The 19,963-nt window shown below is 43.2% G+C and overlaps 1 protein-coding gene across 1 annotated transcript in view; it reads left to right on the top strand.

Moving 5' to 3' along the window:
- Kif27 (kinesin family member 27) overlaps positions 1–19,963 on the top strand; it is a 75,160-nt gene that overhangs the window by 41,718 nt on the left and 13,479 nt on the right. The window contains exons 10-13 of the mRNA XM_050144509.1: positions 1,225–1,430; positions 5,595–5,792; positions 17,241–17,354; positions 19,035–19,211. Of these exons, the coding sequence (XP_050000466.1) occupies positions 1,225–1,430; positions 5,595–5,792; positions 17,241–17,354; positions 19,035–19,211 (695 nt within the window). The remainder of the gene's footprint in view (positions 1–1,224; positions 1,431–5,594; positions 5,793–17,240; positions 17,355–19,034; positions 19,212–19,963) is intronic.

Here is a 19,963-nt window from a genome sequence, read left to right as displayed (position 1 = left end):
GGCCACCCAGGGCTACATAGTGAGACCTTGTCTCAAAACAACAACAACAAAATAGTATCTGGGATCCATATTGAGGCAAACTGAAGTGAAAATAGGCTTTACTGAAATAGCTGCTATCAGTACTGATCTCTCAAATCTAAGCAACGGGATACCATCTATTAGTCCTTTATTTTTAATATGTTAAAATATTTCATAATAAAGTTTCCATTTTTCTGGAGACAGGTTCCTGGCTGTACTGGAACTTACTCTGCAGACCAGGCTTGCCTCAAACTTACAGGGATCCACCTGCCTCTGCCTCCCAAATGCTGAGATTGAAGGCATTTGCCATCCCACCTGGCATAATAAAGTTTCTTAAGAAAAATATTTCGCTGGGCAGTGGTGGCGTGTGCCTTTAATATTAGCACTTGAGAGGCAGAGGTACGCAGATCACAGTGAGTTCGAGTCCAGCCTGGTCTACAAGACAAGTTCCAGGACAGCCATGGCTGTTTCACAGAGAAACCCTGCCTCGAAGAAAAAAAAAAAGGCCTAACTGTTGTTTAATAGCAGAAAGTATTTCATATTGTTTTTAACTTAAGAAGACATCATGGATAGTAAAAAGCTAAAGTACCCTAACTAAGAAGAAAAGCCCTTCTAGGAGCTTTTATTCTTCCAATGTGTGTGCATGTGTGGACCACATGTGTGCCTGGTACCCACAGAGGCCAGAAGAGGACATTGGATTCCCTGAAACTGGAGCTTGGGTGCTGGGAAATAAACTAAGGTCTTCAGGAAGAGCAGCCGGTCTCTCTAACTGCTGAGCCACGTCTCTGGTCTTCTCATCTCTTAGATAAAGCTCCACACTAGCAAACCTCAGCTGCAAATTTGGAAGATAGAAACAACTTGCTGGGGCTGAAGAGCCCTGGGTTTGCTTCCCAGCACTCACATGGGGCGGCTCATAAACCATTCCCCACTCCAGCTGCAGACGACTGGACAGCCTCTTCTGGCCCCAGTGGGTACTGCACACATGGACATCTACATCTACAAATACACACGTTTGTTCATACATAAAAAATTGATCTCATTAAACATTATAACATTAAAACACAAAGGATAAACTGGTGAAGAGATCAGCTAGAACCGGATGGGGACAGTCCTGAAGAGGGCTTGGGTGTGTAACTGCGTGTCGTTTTAGAGTAGAGGGCTGGAGCTGTGGTTTGTAATCACTCTTCTTCCTGTGTCTCGGTGAAGGTAACAACGCCAAGTCTGTGAGCAGACAGTATTCTTTGAAGGTAACAAAACTGGAACACGAAGCTGAGCAAGCGAGAGTGGAGCTCACTGAAACCCGAAAGCAGCTGCAGGAGCTGGAGAGCAAAGACCTTTCTGATGCTGCTTTGAAGGTAAAACTGCAGAGAGAGTTCCGTAAGAAGATGGACGCTGCCAAGCTGAGAGTTCAGGTGAGTGGCTCACCTCATACGGCCATCCTTCCTTGGGTTTGCTTGGTTTTGTGGTTTGAAACAGTCTCATGTTAGCCTTGGCTGTCCTGGGACTCACTCTGTGGACCAGGCTGGCCTCAAACTCAGAGATCTGTTTGCCTGTTTTTCTCAGTGCTAGGATTGAAGGCATGCACCACCATGGCTAGCCAAGCCTTCCTTTCTTAACTCTTGATTCCTACTGAGCTGAGGATGAAGCTCAGGGACAGAGTCCTTACTTAGTACATGGGAGACCCTGATTTTGATCTCCGACATCACAAAAAGAAAACAAGTCTCGTCTTAGGAGAGTCCTGTGTTGAGAGAAATGGGATCCAGTTTTTAGTTTTAAGTTCCCAGAGCTGTATGACATTTCCTTTTGCCTAGTGTGCCCATTACTTTATGTATTTGCAGTCTGGATAGTCTATTTCTTTATGCTGTAAACATTAAATATTGGCATAAAATCATATATAGTAAGACATCAAGGTAGCAGAAATTGTATTCTTTTCTGAAGAACAGAATTTTAACAGTTGAGGGCTGCATGTAAAGGGGAGGTACCAGTGTCACACTTTGTAGATGTTCTTTAGGACCAGAACCGATTGCTTTAAAAGTAGCCTTGAGTGCTGCAACTCAGCCTTCATTCCCAAGACCTTTGGATTTGGCTGCAACTTTAGGAAGAGTTAAAAAAAAAAAAAGCTGCTTTTCCGGGGTGAGGGTGTTGCTTGGTGAGCATGTGTGAGGCTCTAAGTTCAGTTGGGAGGGAACACACACACCTTATTTAGGAAGAATATTCTGTACAGAAAGGTTTTTATGTAAGGGAGCCATTTCCAAGACCTGTGAAGATTCTAGAATGCCTCTTCCAGTTCTTTTTTTATGTAGTTTGTTTGCTTTGTGTTTTTGAGGCAGGATTTTAGTATGTAGCCAAGACTGGCTTCCACACCATTGTCCTGCCTCAGCCTCTTGAGTGCTTGGATTAAAGGGGTATGTTACCATATCTAGTTTTTTTTTAAATATTTAAATATTTATTTATTTATTTATTTATTTATTATGTATACAATATTGTGTCTGTGTGTATGCCTGCTGGCCAGAAGAGGGCACTAGACCCCATTACAGATGGTTGTGAGCTACCATGTGGTTGCTGGGAATTGAACTCAGGACCTTTGGTAGAGCAGGCAATGCTCTTAACCTCTGAGCCATCTCTCCAGCCCCCCTAGTTTTTTTTTTTAATCTACTGTTTCCATATTGTAGAAACATATTTATATTGTCCGCATTTGTAGATAGAGTTGACTTATAATTGGCCTATTCAGAGCTCTATTACTAAGATGTTTAAGGTAGTACTAGAGACTTCAGAAGGAAGGGCTCCTTTGGTCTGCTCACCCCTGCATCTCAACAGTGGTAAATCCTGACATACCAGAGGGTGGCAGTGGGCATTTATCTTGTTGAAAATAAAAATGACAGTTCCACTCAAAAAAACAAAAACAAAAACAACTAATAAAACTCCGAGTAGGTGGGACTTCTTTTGCTTTTCCTGTTTTCTGCGGTACTGAAAAGGAAAGAAAAAGGGAGCAACTGACCTCAGAGAAGCACATCTGTTTAAGGAGGGCTGAAACAGAATGTGCCCTTTAGAAGGTCCTGTGCTCTGATGAGTGCAGCCACAGCTGAGGGGTGCGGTGCTGGCTGGTGTTAAGACAAGGCTGTAGTAATCGTCTGCTCGCTGTCCTCAACATGCCGTGCGCAAGCCCGATAGAAATAAGTATCTTTAATCACCGCCCTTCGCGGTAGAGGTTTTTCCATTACTCACAAAGAAAGAAAGTTAAGTGACTCACCTCAAGTTGCAGAATGTAATACTAGTTTTCAGTACTGTAGTGTGCATCTTAGAATATTGAAATATTAGTGTTTTTATTCCAACAAAACAGTTTGTTTCCATTTTAAAACTTAATTTTATTTATTTATTTATTATGTATACAATATTCTGTCTGTGTGTATGCCTGCAGGCCAGAAGAGGGCACCAGACCCCATTACAGATGGTTGTGAGCCACCATGTGGTTGCTGGGAATTGAACTCAAGACGTTTGGAAGAGCAGGCAATGCTCTTAACCTCTGAGCCATCTCTCCAGCCCCCTTAAAACTTAATTTTTAAGGTTGTGAAAATGTTCTATTTTCAAAGAGAGCTATATTCTGCATTCATACTGTAATGCTGATACAGGTGTACTTCTGAGCCTCTGTGGAATAAATGTGGAATACAGTGACAGCCTTACTTGATTTTTAAATAAGTTTGTTATACTGCACACTAATTAGTAGTATATGAAAAACACTCAAAATGGTAGTGTTGTTACATTTTGTTATTATCGTAGTAAGTGACAGAGCCAGCATAAGATTACAGTATGCTTGTGGGGCCTGTGTCACAGTGTTGGTTCATGATTTGCAATGAAATACAGTCAGTCAGTGCACAACTTCCTCCATCAAGAAATCTTGCATGACTAAGAATGGCAGAAATAGTCTTTTCTAGGGAAGGTCCCCCAATCGGCTGTCCAACACTAGGTGGCCAACTCTAACATCATATACATACAAGTAACATTATACAGACTGAGCAGTTGCATTTATATACTTAGGAATACACACACACACACACACACACACACACACACACAAAACAGCAATTAAAGAAGTAGAGACCATCAGTTTGAGAGAGATCAGGGAGCATGCAGAGAAGGTGAGGGAGGGAAGGGAAGGGAGGAAGTGATGTGATTATATATTTTAATTTCAAGAACTATATATAAGAAAAAGTCTTTAAGGAGCTGGTAAGGTGGCACACTGCTATACTCCCAACATTCAGAGATCTGAGGATTGCAAGTTCAAGCCCAACCTGAACTCTTTTCTGTCTGATGTAAACAAGATGTCTTGCATGGAAATAATATTACCTCAGCCTAAAAGCATGCTTTGCAGTGCAAGCCGCAATCTGACCAGGCTGGTTCATAGACTGACTTGGAATAGCACTGCTGTAAGTTGTACTGTTTCCGTGAATATTTAAATCAGAACAAATTGTTTATATTAACAATCTTTTTCTATAATGAAGATAATAATTACTTATGATGTGTATAATTTATTAATGGCATTTATAATTTTGTTTGTTTGTTTGTGATATAGTCTCTTGCTTTGTAGCCTTGGGTATTCTGGAACTTGCTGTGTAGAACAGGCTGGATTTGAACTTGTGGTCGTCTTTTTGTTTTTGCCTTCTGAAGCTAAGATAGCCACCATTCCCTATCCCCGGAGCTTCTCCCAGTGCCATGATACAAGTCTTATATGTGTCGTTTGTTTGACTGGGATTACCTTGTAACATGCTGGCATTTAATACTGCTATAAACAGTGGAAGACATGAGCATGTTTAGTGCTGCTAACAGATAACTATAGACGTGTGGGCTTTCAGGGCAGATGACCGTGCTAATCAACTTCTTCAGAGATTGAATGATTCAGGCTACAGTTGAATCAGAAAAATAGGAGTGGAATATTGTGTAGTTTTAGATCTCCAGGAGCCATAGAAAAGACATGCATGTCTCCCTACATCTGATGAACATGCCACAAATAATTTGTGTCACAGGACAGGACAGGTAGATATAGAGTCTGGGGTAGCATAATTTTATTTATAAACTCAGTTTTGTGTTCTAATTTTTACCACATATGTGGTCATCCTGCTTCAGGCTTTACAGTGCTGAGAGTATAGGTGTGAGCTCCTGTGTGTGTGTGTGTGTGTGTGTGTGTGTGTGTATGAGAGAGAGAGAGAGAGAGAGAGGAGAGAGAGATACAGTTTACTGAATACACTGCAGGGGTTTGCAGACTATACTAAACAGAATACTTCATGCCTCCTATATTTTAAATTAGACTCATCATAAAGCAAAAGAGGTGGTTTCCTCTGATTGTCAACACAGGTTTCAGCTTTCTTCGGATATCTGATGAAAGTACAGGGTTTTCTTCAGATACAGAGTCAGAAGTAAGAGATTCTAACTCAAACGCTTTTAAAAGGAGTGTAGAAAAGTAAGCATGTGTTGATGAGCCTGTCCAAAATAAATGTAAATCCAAGACAGTGGCCACCCTTACCACTGAGGAAATGAGAGAAATATGCTTTCTTATTCTGGATTATTCCATGTGATCCCAGGTCTTACAGAAGAAGCAGCAAGATAGTAAGAAGCTAGCCTCACTGTCCATCCAGAATGAGAGGCGCGCCAGCGAGCTGGAGCAGAATGTGGATCACCTGAAATACCAGAAAGTGCAGCTGCAGAGAAGGCTTCGTGAGGAGAGCGAGAAAAAGAAGCACCTGGATGCAGAGATTAAGAGAGACCAGCAAAAAATCAAAGTAATACTGTCCATACTTCCTGCTTAACATTGTATGAGATGGCAAAGGCTCGGGCTGAAGCCCAGGCTCATTCGGCTGCCCTGTGTAGTCTCTGGCCTTGCCTGTGTTTCAGTGATGTCCTCTTTCCTGTAAAGCTCTTGGCCACATAGTAAAACCTGTTAATCAACTCTGAGGACTGCCTTGAAGGTTTTGACATCACAAGTTACAATGATAAAAACTCAGATCTTTAAGGATGTCAAAAATGTAAGCCTATAAAGGTCACTTTGTACACAGTACCATTTGTAAAGGACTGCTCATTTTCCAAAGTGCTTTGCCGTCCGCTGTTCCTGCTGCTGGGTGGGAGAGTTCAGCTGGAGTGCTAGCATCCCCTTAAGGTGCGAGTGAGCCAGTCTGCATACCCGGTTCTATGGAGTGGATAGCTGGAAGGAGCACGGGCCAGCCTGGCATTGTGTTCACCACCAGCTCTCTGCTCCTGCGGGAGGTGCTTGGAGAAAAGCATTAGCCCTCCCTGAGTTTGCTTCTTCTTAACTAAGGGGGACTTCAGCAGACTTAGCTCCAGGGCTCTGGAAAAGAAGTGGACAATCCTAAAAATACTTCCTAGCTCTGTGTGCCAGGCTCCGTTCTGTTGAAACAGCAAACAGAGCTCAAGGCTGCAGCATAATTAGAAATGCCCTAGGATGTTTTTAACTGACTTATTTCTAGAGTGGTTGTAGAGACTCGGGAAACAAAAGACAATGGTGTCTGTTCCTGCAGCACCCATCTTCCTCCATTGCCAGCACCCCAGATTAGATGTATTTTAACATGGGTTGTAATCTGCCTTTAGACCATTTCAAAGCCAACACAGAACCTAGTTATGGAACTTACAACGTATTTGCCCATCCTAAATTTTTTGGGGGGTGGAGGTGTCTTTATTATCCCTTTCCGTTTACTTAATATAACCTTTAGAGTTCAATTTGATCTGTTTTTAAGTTTTTTTAATTGATATTTATTGAGCTCTACATTTTTCTCTGCTCCTCTGCCTGCCTCTCCCTCCCCAGTTCAACCCTCCCCCAAGGTCCCCATGCTCCCAATTTACTCAGGAGATTTTATCTTTTTCTATTTTCTACTTCCCATGTAGATTAGTTCTATGTAAGTCTCTCTTAGTGTCCGCATTGTTGTTTTAAGTTCTCTGGGATTGTGGTTTGTAGGCTGGCTTTCTTTGCTTTATTTTTAAAAGCCACCTATGAGTGAGTACATGTGATAATTGTCTTTCTGTGTTTGGGTTACCTCACTCAAAATAATGTTTTCTAGCTCCATCCATTTTCCTGCAAAATTCAAGATTTTTTTCCACTGTGTAGTACTCCATAGTGTAAATGTACCACTTTTTTTTTTTTTATCCATTCTTCGGTAAAGGGGCATTTAGGTTGTTTCCATGTTCTGGCTATGACAAACAAAGCTGCTATGAACATAGTTGAGCATATGTCCTTGTGGCACGACTGAGCATCCTTTGGATATATACCCAAAAGTGGTATTGCTGGGTCTTGAGGAAGGTTGTTTCCTAATTTTCTGAGAAATCACCACACTGACATCCAAAGGAGTTTGTACCAGCTTGCACTCTGACCAGCAATGCAGAAGTGTTCCTTTTACCCCACAACCTCTCCAGCATAAGTTGTCGTCGGTGTTTTTAATCTTGGCCATTCTTACAGGTATAAGATGGAATCTCAGAGTCATTTTGATTTGCATTTCTCTGATGACTAAGGATGTTAAACATTTCCTTAAATGTCTTTCAGCCATTTTAGATTCCTCTGTTGAGAGTTCTCTGTTTAGGTCTGTACTCCATTTTTTTTATTGGATTATTTGTTCTTTTGGTGTCCAATTTCTCGAGTTCTTTGTATATTTTGGAGAACAGACCTCTGTCTGATGTGGGGTTAGTGAAGATCTTTTCCCATTCTATAGGCTGTCGTTTTGTCTTGTTGACCGTGTCCTTTGCTTTACAGAAGCTTCTCAGTTTTAGGAGGTCCCATTTATTAATTGTTTCTCTCAGGGTCTGTGCTGCTGGAGTTATATTTAGGAAATGGTTCCCTGTGCCAATGCATTCAAGTGTATTTCTCACTTTCTCTTCTATGAGGTTCAGTGTGGCTGGCTTTATGTTGAGGTCTTTGATCCATTTGGATTTGAGTTTTGTGCATGGTAATAGATATGGGCCTATTTTCATTCTTCTACATGTTGATATCCAGTTATGCCAGCACCACTTGTTAAATATACTTTCTTTTTTCCATTTGATATTTTTTGCTTCTTTGTCAAAAATCAAATGTTTGAAGATGTGTGGATTGATATCTGGGTCTTCTATTCAGTTCCATTGGTCCTCCTGTCTGTTCTTATGCCCAATACCAGGCTGTTTTCAGTACTGTAGCTCTGTAGTAGAGTTTGAAGTCAGAGATTGTGATGCCTCCAGGAGTTCTTTTTTGTACAGGATTGTTTTGGTTATCCTGGGTTTTTTGCTTTTCCATATGAAGTTGAGTACCATTTGAGGTCTTTGAAGAATTTTCCTGGGATTTTGATTGGCATTGTATTGAATCTGTCCATCCTAAATTTTTTATTATAATTTTTGTTGGAATATAATTTCTTCACCACACAATGGGCTTTGATATATTGTTAAATTTTATTTTATTATAACTTAATTTTTCATTATTGCACTTACTTTTGTGTGTGTGTGTATACAGGTGTCACACAGTGCATGTGTGGACGTCAGAGGACAAGGTGCAGGAGTCTTCCTTTCCTTCCACTCCCCTCACACCTGAGGGGTTTGTGAGTCAAACTCTTGTCGTCAGGCTTGGTGACAAGCGCCTTGCCTACTGAGCCAGCTTGTTCGCCCTGTCAATTTTCATGAAGTATGACAAAATATATATAAAACTTACCATCCAACGCTTATAAATGTTTAATTATGTGGCATTAATTATATTCACAGCGAGGTGCAGCCATCATAGTTGTTTTTTTAAACATTGTCAAGACTACAGAGAGAAACTCTGTAACTGTCCCCCTTTCCTCCAGCTCCCGATAAGCTCTGATGGATTTTGTCTCTGTGAATCTGCATCTTCATGTATTTCTTGTACATGGGATGATCCGTCCCTTGGCATTCGTTGGTGCTGTAGGACCTGTCGGAGCCTCACCCCCCTCACTGTGGCACTGGGCGCAGTGTGTGTGTGCCAGCTCCCGAGGCTGAGACAGGGTGGCTTGTCATCAGTTTGAAGCCAGCCTGGGCAAACAGCAAGACCATCGCCCCTCTCCCAACAGGGTTTCTCTGTGTAGACCTGGCTGTCCTGGAACTCTCTCCTCAGACCAGGCTGGCCTTGAACTCACAGAGATATGCCTACCTCTGCCCCCCAAGGGCTGGGATTAGAGCCGTGCGCCACTGTGTCTGGCCTGTTTATTTGTTTCACTTTTACTCAGTGGATGCTGAGGTTGGACTTTCTAGCTGTTGTTCATAAGAACGTTGATGTGATATTGTTGCCTTTTAAATTTACAAGTGTTTAAGTTCCTTTAGCTTTCTGAGGAGCTGCCAGTGGCTGGGTTTTTATAGCAACAGCAGCATCATTTTTGCATTCCTACTAGCAACACAGAGTAGATTTTATTATAACATTTTCTGGCCTCGAACTCACAGAGATCTGCCTGCCTCTCCCTCCCGAGTGCTGGGATTAAAGGTGTGCGCCACCACAACCTGGCTCTTTTTATTTATTCTTATACATAACATCCCGAGTGTAGTTTCTTCTCTGTCCACTTCTTCAGCTTCCTCCCCCCACGCACCTCCCTCTCTTCCCCAGATCCACTCCTCCATTTCCCTTCAGAAAAGAGCAGGCCTCTCAAGGATATCAAACAAATCTAGCATAGCAAGTTACAGTAAGACCAGGCACATCCCCTCTCGTTTAGGATTTATGAGGAAAAGGCAGGCAAAAGAGTCCGAGACAGTCCCCACTTTCACTGCTGGGCGTCCCACAAGAACACCAAGCTACACAACTATAACGTATATACAGAGGACTTAGCTCAGATCCATGCAGGCTCCATGTTCTGGTCTCTGTGAGTCCCCGAGAGCCCTGCAGAGTTGGATCTGTGGACCATATTCTTCTGTCCTTGACTCCTCTGGCTCCTACAGTCTATCCTCCCCTCGTTTACAGGGTTCCCCTGGCTCTGCCTATCGTTTGCTTGCGGATCCCTGCATCTGCTCACATCAGCTGCTGGATAAAGCCGGATAATGACTGGGCTAGGAGCCAGTCCATGAGTATAGCAGGGTATCATTAGGAATCATTTTATTGACTTTGTTTTGTCAGCCATGTTTGGTTCTCTCCCAGGTTTTTCTGGGAGGTCCAGCCTTAGGCTCCTGGCACTCCAGGGACTCTCAGGCATGGGCTCCCTCCTGTGGTCTGGGCCTCACTTTGGACCATTATTGGCCTCTTCCATAAGTTTTGCACCACATTTACCCCAGCAGGACAAGCTGTAGGTTGGAGGTTTTGTGGGTGGTAGTCCCACCACCGGAAGCCTTGCCTGGTTACCGAAGATGGCTGGTTTAGGCTCCACATCCCCCATTCCTAGGAGTCTTCACTAGGGTCAGCTTCACACATTCCAGGGAGTTTCCACTGCTCTAGGTTCTACACTGGTCTCCTAATGCCTCCCCAGTTCAAATCATCTCTTCCAGTACTCTCCTCTCCATCCCCTAGCCCCGACCTAATGCCTCCTGTTCCCATCCCCACCTGCCCCACCCACCCTTGATATCTTTTCTGTTTCCCCTTCCCAGGGAGATCCATGCATCCCCTCTTGAGCCCTCCTTGTTGTTTAGCCCTCTGGGTCTGTCGCATGGATATCCTTTACTTTACAGCTAGTATCCACATGTAAGGAGTGCATGCCATGTCTGTCTTTCTGGTCTGGTTTACTTCACTCAGGATGATCTTTTCTAGTTCCATCTATTTGCTTGCAAATTTTATGTTATCATTTTTTTTGGCAGCTAAGCAATACTCCATTGTGTAAATGTACTACATTTTATATGTTCTTCATTTGAGGGGCATCCAGATTGTTTCTAGTCTGTGACTCTTATGAATAAAGCTGCTATGAACACACTTGAGTTAGTGTCCCCACTGTAGGATGGAGCATCCTTTGGATATACTCCCAAGAGTGATATAGCTGGATCTATGAATAGATAGATTCCCAGGATTTTTAGGAACTGCCATACTGATTTTCATAGTGGCTGTACAAGTTTACACTCCCACCAGCCATGGAGGAGTGTTCCCTTGCTCCACATCCTTGCTAGCATGAGCTGTCACTTGTGTCTTTGATTAACCATCCTGACAAATGTAAGATGGAATCTCAGAGTTGTTTTGATTTGCATTCCTTGGTGGCTAAGGATATTGAACATTTCTTTAAGTGTTTCTCGGTCATTTTAGATTCTTCTGTTGAGAATTCTGCTTAAATCTGTACTTCATTATCTGCTTTGCTGATGTCTAGTTTCTTGAGTTCTTTATATATATTGGGTAGTAGCACTCTTTCAGATGTGGGGTTGGTGAATATGACATTTTCCCACATGGACGTACTATACTTGGATGTCTCCTGCTTCCCCCTGCTATCCCTTTACCCCCCTCTCACTCCATAAATCCCTTTCTCTTCTAATCCCACTTCGCTCCCCTTCATTTTCCTCTTCTATTTATTTTGCTGTTGCCCACTGCTCGTTTGAGTTGTGTACAGGAGCGTGTATTCCTTACCAGCAGCTATACCACTGCAGAGAGTGTTCTCCCTCCCCTGTCAACTGCTCACAAATCCTTGCTGGGGGGAGGGGGCCATGAGTCCCGCCCCTTTCCATGGCAGGGTGTTGAAAGGCCCAGTCATATGGGGTATAATGCTATTCTGTTTTTCTATTTTGAGGCAAGCTCTCATATAGTTCAGCCTGGCCTCCAACTCACTATATAACCAAAGATGGCCTTGATGAACATCCGATCCTCCTCTCCCTGCGTGCTGGGATTCCAGGCTTGCACAGCCATGCCCCATTTATGTGGTGCTGGGGACTGAACCCAGGACTTCTGCCTCCTAGACAGGACTTGTACCAGTTGAGCTGTGCCCTCATCACATCCCTGCAATGTTTTTGATGTCAAGTCCAAGGCCATGAAGAACTTAGCCTGTATTTGCTCACAGAAGCCATATGGTTGTAGCTTATACAGTCAGCTTGTTAATCTGTTTGGTGTTAGTTTTCATATTTGATGTGATGCACGGGCCTGGCTTCATTCATTTGCATGTAGAATTATAGTTGTACCAGCGCCCTCTGTTGAGGACGCTATTCTTTCTTCCTGATGGAACTGACAAGGGTGTTGTCAAAACTAAGTTTGGGTTGGGAAATGGGGGACATTGGTTGAAGGGTACAAAACTAGATAGGTGAGTCCAGACTTCTGATGGGCAGATGACTGACGACAGCTAACAAATGGTGTATTTAAAGAAAGCTGGATCTAATGACTCAGGCTTGGAATTCCCACATTCAAGGGGCTGAGGCAGGAGGATTGGAAATTCAAGGTCAAAATAGGCTGTATCTTGAGATCCTGCCTCCAAAAAACTTAGCTCCCGAACTAGAGATTGGGAAGAGTAAAGGAACAAGGTAGCCCAGCATCCTCAATCCTGGGTCCCAGGGCTAGGGAGGGGCAGAAGACTGCACTCAGGGTGAGTGTCAGAACAGAGGGGAACCCAGAGGAGAAGTAAAAAAAGGGATGTGAGACGCAGCTAAAGGTGGGGGGCAGAGGCCAGACACCCAGGATAGCTCAGCAGACGGGGAGGGGAGTGGACAGCTAAAGGTGGGGGGCAGAGGCCAGACACCCCGAATAGCTCAGCAGACGGGAGGGGAGCGGACAGGACAAACCCATCTGGTCTGCTGAATGCAGCTAGAGATTAGTTGAGGGGGGCAGTGAGCATGAAGGAGAGAGAATCACTAGCTGTGCTCAGGTGCTGGCCCTGACAGTTGAAGTCTGCATATGAGCGCGGGTGCTGGGCTTGCTCTGTATGGTCCCTTGTATAGCCTAGCATGGGTGCTGCACCTGTCTGTGGGCCACTGGGCTCTCTGGCTTAGGTCACATCCCCACCTCATGGAAGACTGTGTGGTTGAAAGTTTCCCTCTTTACTTAGAGGTATTCTCCAGCTCAGATCTCAGAATACAGCCCTGTGACATTTATTTTGGATTTTCGGAGTGAGACATCATCTCAGGAGGGACCGTTGCCTCTAACTTTTGTCAGTGCTGTTTGAGTGCTGAGAAGAGAGGGTTTTCCTGGTTTCCTTCCCTCTGCCAGTGTAGTCTGCTGCAAGCACTTCCTCTTCCTCCCCCTCCTTTCTTCCTCCTCCCTCACACCCTTGGTCTTACAGAACTACCTGTGAAGTTTCTTTTTTTTTAATAAATATTTATTTATTTATCTATTTATCTATATTTTATTTATTTATTTATTTATTTATTTATTTATTTATTTATTTATTATGTATACAATGTGTGTATGTCTGCAGGCCAGAAGAGGGCACCAGACCTCATTCCAGATGGTTGTGAGCCACCATGTGGTTGCTGGGAATTGAACTCAGGACCTTTGGAAGAGCAGGCAATGCTCTTAACCACTGAGCCATCTCTCCAGCCCACCTGTGAAGTTTCTGAGGCTTGCCTTTGTCCTGCTCTGTCATTCTGTAGGCTGTAGTTGTCCTTAACCAGTCAGGGACAGGCCCTCTAGGACAGACTCCCCACTTTTCTCCTCTCTTCTGTTTTCCAAACTTCCCTTTCTTTCTTTGCTGCTGAAAATGGTGTTTGCCATTGCCTACCACCTTGGAGGGCAGTGCCCTCCAGCTGTCCCTGGAGCAGGTTCTAGAGGGCAGCCTGACTGTGAGTTCGAGACCAGCCTGGTCTACAGAGCTAGTTCCAGGACAGGCTCCAAAGCCACAGAGAAACCCTGTCTCGAAAAAAAACCAAAAAAAAAAAAAAAAATAGAGGGCAGCCTGAGAGTGGGTGTTACTGCCGTCTTCCAGAATGTCGGTTGCCAGTTTGTAGTGTTTCTAATTCTGTCTCTGTTGTAAGCAACTCAGGGTCTTGGTCTCTGTTCTTCCATCCATATAAGGATCAGCCCTGCCTGTCAGACTGTGCTTTGGGGGTTTCACGTAACACAGGCCAACGCTTACCTCAGTCACAGTGCTGTCTAAATCCATGCTATAACCTGCTGAAATGAAACTCTACCTACAACTTGAACTTTTACACTCTGCAGTAATTGTTCAGTGTAGGTATTCCAGGAAAAGAAACAGATTGCTCCAAGTGTAGTAAGATTATATTCGTTCCTGTAAAACAAAGAACCATGCTCAATCCAAAAGGAGATAACTTAGTCAGTCTGTCCACTTCATACTTGTCTAAACCATTTCCAGAGCATAGAATGGCTTGTTCACAGGCTCGTCTTTCCTGCTTTGTCTTAGCTGCACTAGACTGGGAACTCAGGGTCTTTTATGGATGAGGCTTGCACCGGCCACCTGAGCCGCATCTCTGTGATGAAGATTTGGCTTTTGCTTGGCTTTGAGACAGAGCGTGTCTCTGTCATTCAGGCTGGCCTACAGCATGTGCTCCTGCCCCAGCCTCCAGAGTGCTTTGGTTACAGTCATAGACAGACACCATACTGAGCTTTTGCAAAGAAATATGGGAGAATGTCTAAAATTGTGGGTTGTGCTGTGGTGCTGGGCTTTATTAGTTATACCTACCTGTTTCCTTCTTACATGGAGTTTACAGAAGTCCTGTTCCGTGCTGTCTCTGCAAGGGACAAATGTAGCAAGCTTTCTTGTTGGACTCTCTTTGGATGGCCAGCCCAAAAGTAACGACATAGAGACTTGGATTTAATTATGAAGGCTTAGTCTTACCTTAGGTTTGCCCCCAATAGCTCTTATAACTTAAACTAATCTGCATTCTACCAAGTGATGTCTTTACCTCTTCTCATTTGTGTGTGTTCAACTTGTTCTGTATCTCTTGGTATCTTCTGCATGCCCAGATTCTTCTCAGTTTTTCTCTGCCTGGAAATCCTGTCTATGCCTCTTGCCTAGATAGGCTTATTATTAAATAGCTCTTAGAACTTAAATTAACCCATAATTCTTGTCTATGTTTAGCCACATGGCTTGGTACCTCTCCTTAATAAGGCATTCTCATCTTGCTTCCTCTGGGCATGGGTGGTGACTGACTCTGCCTTTCCCCTTCCCAGAACTCTCTTAGTCTGGTTGCCCTGCCTATACTTTCTGCCTGGCTACTGGCCAGTAAGTGTTTTATTAAACCAATATGAGTGACAAATCTTTACCATGTACAAGCATTATCCCATGGCATTTCACCTCTTTTTCTTTTCAAAACAAGAACTCTGAATCTAATCTCCTTAGTTTAGATTTTTTTCCTGATCATTATTTATAAGAACTTGTAACCAACACACTAAATAAAGACAAACATTCATAATCCATTTTTTTTGGGAATGTGGGCCTAATTTTCTAGGCTACTTCCTGTTGACTGGGGGCACTGATAATCTTATGGGGACCCAAAGAAAATTTAGGATTATGTTCAAGTCTTGACTGGAGGAGTCTGTGAGGCTGAATCATCTCAGCCAGCAGTCTTGAAGCTTGTTCTGGTTGCAGAGCTCAGAGGAAGCAGCAACACAGGTGCTTTGAGATGTTGGGTCATCTGGGACATCTGTTCCTATTGGAGACTTTTCAGGGGTTCTTCCTTGATCAAACCTGATTTTTCTTTATGCAGAATGAATCCACAACCTCTCATTTCCTGTGAAAACAAAAGCAAAACGTCTTTCCCAAAGTAGCATATCTTTTGACTTATATTTTGAAGTCAAGATATTTTTAAATATATATTTTGGTTTAACCCAGCAGCATTTATAATCAAATGTCTTTTAGCAGCTGTTGTTCCTTCCTCAGAAGTCAAACAATTCAAAGACAACACAATAACATACAGTATCCAGATTCTCTGTGTGTTTTCCATCTTTATGTGGCTTAAAAAAAACTATTTCTTTTTCCTTTTTGATTATCTGAAACAGGGTTTCTCTGGCTGTCTTGGATCTCACTCTGTAGACCAGGCTGGCCTCTAACTCACAGAAATCCACCTGTCTCTGCCTCCCCAGAGCTGGGATTAAAGGTGTGCACCACCATGCCCAGCCTAGCTCTTACGGTGGTACCCTTATTAGGATGGCATATTCATCTCCTGCTCTCTGTGTCTGGCAGGCAACTCCTGACCTGCCCTTCTTCCCATCATCCTTAGTTTGTTCGCCCCATCTATACTTTCTGTCTGTCTACTGGCCAAACAGCACTTTATTAAACCAATTTAAGTGACAAATCTTTACAGTGTACAAGAGGACTATTTCATAGCAAGCCTCCCAAGCAGTAAGAGTATAAGTGTAAACTATGCTCTGCTAAGCACAAAATTTAACCGATTGAAGTCAGTAGATAAAAAAAATTATGAGGTGGAATCGCTGTGAAAGTAACTCACGCTTTCATCCTCTATGCTTCTCCATCGTAGGTCAGTAACAAGCCTACATATAACCAAATATCTGCTCAAATTACTCTGAAAATTTAAATAATCCTTAGGTCTCTTGAGTTAGAAGGCCAGGCCCCTTAGTCTCTTCCTCCCATGTTTCTTTCCCTGAGTTGCTCTCTAGCACATGAGAAGCATCTCATCCACGGCCTCCTTCCTGACTCCCAGGGTCAGTAGTAGAGGAACACCATGAGCATCGGGCGTCTCGATTCAGTCCTGCAGGCGTGGAGGGAGTGCTCTCAACAAAGCTTGAGTCTGTCTGACCTTACAAGGCTTTTCTCAAGCTGTAGGCTCCCATTTTTAACATGCTTACCATTTTTAATTCTGTATATTTGGGTGTGTATGTGCCTGTGAGCACAGGTCCCCCAGAGGTCAGAGACACCTGATCCCCCAGAGCTTGTGGTACAGCAGTGGTGAGCCCCCCAACATGGGTTCTGGGCACTCAGGTCTTCTGTGAGATCAGCACCCACTCCTAACTACCAAGCCACTGCTCCAGCCCGAGAGCGATTCTGCACTGCAGGCTGGTATTCCTACTCCCAGCTCAGACACAGTGCGGCAGGTGGGCATGGCAGGTGGCTGTGAGGGCCACAGTCTCGGAAAGGAAGAGAAAAACACGCAGAAATCTGTAGCACAAAATGAGAAAGCTTCAGTTTCGTTATCAAACCCTGACCTTATTGCCTTGGAGCTAAACTAGCCTCACTCTTCATCATATTTTGCTCTTGTAATAGGCGTGTGAATGCTGAGAACCCCTCTAAGACGGTGGGTGTAAACGCAGCAGGGTACATGTGGCTGTGGGGTCTGACGAGCATTGGAAGGGATGAGGGAAGCGGAGAGAGCAGAGAGAGAATGCTCTTCTGAGTATTAACGAGAGGCAGGGAGTAAAGGTGAATAAGGCGTTTTAATTTCTCTGTGTGCAGGACCTGCAGTTAAAAACCGGGCAAGGAGAAGGTCTGACCCCAAAGGCTGAGGACCTCGATGGACTTAACTCGAACAGAAGAAAAGGTCCTTTTAGAGGTGTGGACCAAGTCCAGGTTGGTCAGCTCTGTTCAGTATTTCTAATTCTCCTCAATTTGATGAGAGAGAGCCTCAATGTAGGTTAAAAAATAGCAGATTCTGAATAAAATCTTCAAATGTTAGATTTTTTGTTGCTTGTTTGTAAAATGTTCTGTATTTATTTCAAAAATGTTATTAAATTATTTCTCATCCAGAAATGTGTTATCATCTTATGTTGGCAGAAATGATTTTTTAAAATATGGTATGAAATCCATGTTCTAGATTATATTTAGTCCCATTAAAGACAGATGTCTTCTCAGACAGGTATATTTTTAAAATCCAGAGCTCTACTTTCAAACAGAACCAAATTATGTATGTACTATAACATATTATAGTATTTTTGTGTTATACTTTAAAATAAAACCAAAACCTGTAAACTAAATTCAAACGTCAAAGAAATTAAAAATATTTACATAAGAAAAACAGTGTAGTTAAAATTGTAATCATACTCAGAATACAAATGCATCTATTTAAATTTTGAAAATATTTACATTTTACATATTTTAATAGTAACATTTAGAGCATGGCCCTATTCCCACAGATACCATTTACACTCAGAAATATCTTCAACAGTTGTCTTTTTGTCTATTGGAAACCCCACTCACACTTGAGAGATGCTATAAATATGAACTTAATTGTGGATTCCTAAGGCCTTTTCCTGGAGGCTAACCTGAGGTGTTTGAACAGGTACCGTGTGGTGTGGGTTGACAGTGCTTACAGGATCATACTTCATAGGTCTGTTCTGAGATTTGGCTGCCTTTGCATCTCTTTTGCTTCGGCTACATTGCTCCCTTTTCTCCTGCATTTTTATTACCTTGTGGTCTTTGTGCAGTTGCTTTGTGACAGGGTCTCAGGTAAGCCCAGATTACTCTGAAACTTTCCTGTGTAGGTGGATGGCCCTGAACTTCTGGTCTTCGTGCTCTGGAGTGCAGGCATGGGACCCCGTGTCTGGTTTCTCACTGTCTTAGTATAGATTTCTAGTTCTTTCTATGGGGCCCAGGAGAGACCGGAAAACAGTGCTCTGTTGACATCTCTGTTTATTTGTTGTTTTAGTGATTTAAAGACATTTCAATGTGCTTGTGATGGCATGTGTTTTAGTCGTGTTTTATGTATGTCTCTACTTGCTCCTGGTCATGTCTAACAGAATACTATCACGCTTTGTACGCCCTCCCACCCTTCGTTTTGTTTTGTGGCCATTGAAGTTGACAATCTACAAAGTCAATTTCTTTTCCATGGAGTATTTATTCCATTGGTTGATTGAATAAGGCATTTATTTACTTACTCATTTGACCTTGTATCGAATGCCGTCTGCAGGCCAGGCGGCATAGGGAACTGGCTGTAGGGAGCTGACCATGCAGTCCATCGAGTAGCTGGGGGTGGCAGGCTGAGAGAGCAACTGCCAGTGGGAGCCTGGTCTCTGCAGCAGTGATCTTAACAGACGTGAAGAAAACCGTGATGCTTTTGTCAGGCAGAAATAGCTGGAGTGTTATATTATAACTCCCTACAAAACAACACAGCAGCATGCTCTCAGAATCACCAGAGCCATGGGAACAGGAACTGCTCTGATAATTGTAGCGTTCATTTTAAGTTTCAGCCTCTTGAAATGGTATAATTTTGTGGTGGGGGAGCAACAAACCATAGTGTTTCTTTTAATATAGAAATTGGATGAGCAAAAGAAATGGTTAGATGAAGAAGTAGAGAAAGTTTTGAACCAACGCCAAGAACTAGAGATGCTGGAGGAAGACCTGAAAAAACGTGAAGCCATTGTCTCTAAGAAGGAAGCCCTGCTCCAGGAGAAGAGCCAGCTGGAAAATAAGAAGCTGCGATCTAGTCAGGTATCATGCTTGTCAGTTTTCTCTGCCTCTGGGATATGCTCTCTCTAAAAGGGAAATCCGGATGGGTAAATGGCTAAGAGACTAAGAGCACTGGCTGCCCCTTCAGGGGTTCGAGGTTTGATCTCAGCACACACATGGAAGCTTACAACCATTTCTATACAACTCCTGTCTCAGGGAATCTCTTCTGGCCTCCTTAGGCACCAGGCATACACATGGAGCACAACTATACATTCAGACAAAACACCCTTAAGCATAAAAAAATTAGAAAAATTAAAAGGTAAATCAGGAGCTTATTAAGTAATTTGCTTTCCATGGGCTGGAGAGATGGCTCAGTGGTTAAGAGCATTGCCTGCTCTTCCAAAGGTCCTGAGTTCAATTCCCAGCAACCACGTGGTGGCTCACAACCATCTGTAATAAGATCTGGGGTCCTCTTCTGACCTGCAGACATACATGCAGACAGAATACTGAGAATACTGTATACATAACAAATAAACAAATCTTTTTTTGTGTGTGCAGTGCCCAAGGAGGCCAGAAGAGGGCGCCGGATTCCCTGGGACTGGTTACATTATTAACTGTCTTATGAATGCTGGGAACTGAAAGGCCATCCTGCCTGAGCAGCCAGTGCTCTTGATTGAGCCACCTCCCTGGCCCCCATAACTTCATACTTCAAACCCATATATCTTTAAAGAACCTTTAAATTTAAGATTTTAGTTAATGGATCCCTTGAGAAAGTTTATGGAAGAAAATAAAAA

The sequence above is a fragment of the Alexandromys fortis genome, unplaced genomic scaffold (assembly GCF_014885135.2).
Source record: "Alexandromys fortis isolate MF-2015 unplaced genomic scaffold, M_Fortis_MF-2015_v1.1 scaffold_1, whole genome shotgun sequence".
Lineage (NCBI taxonomy): Eukaryota > Metazoa > Chordata > Mammalia > Rodentia > Cricetidae > Alexandromys > Alexandromys fortis.
Note: the sequence above shows the minus strand (reverse complement) of the source record. Positions and strands in the feature narration are given on the sequence as shown.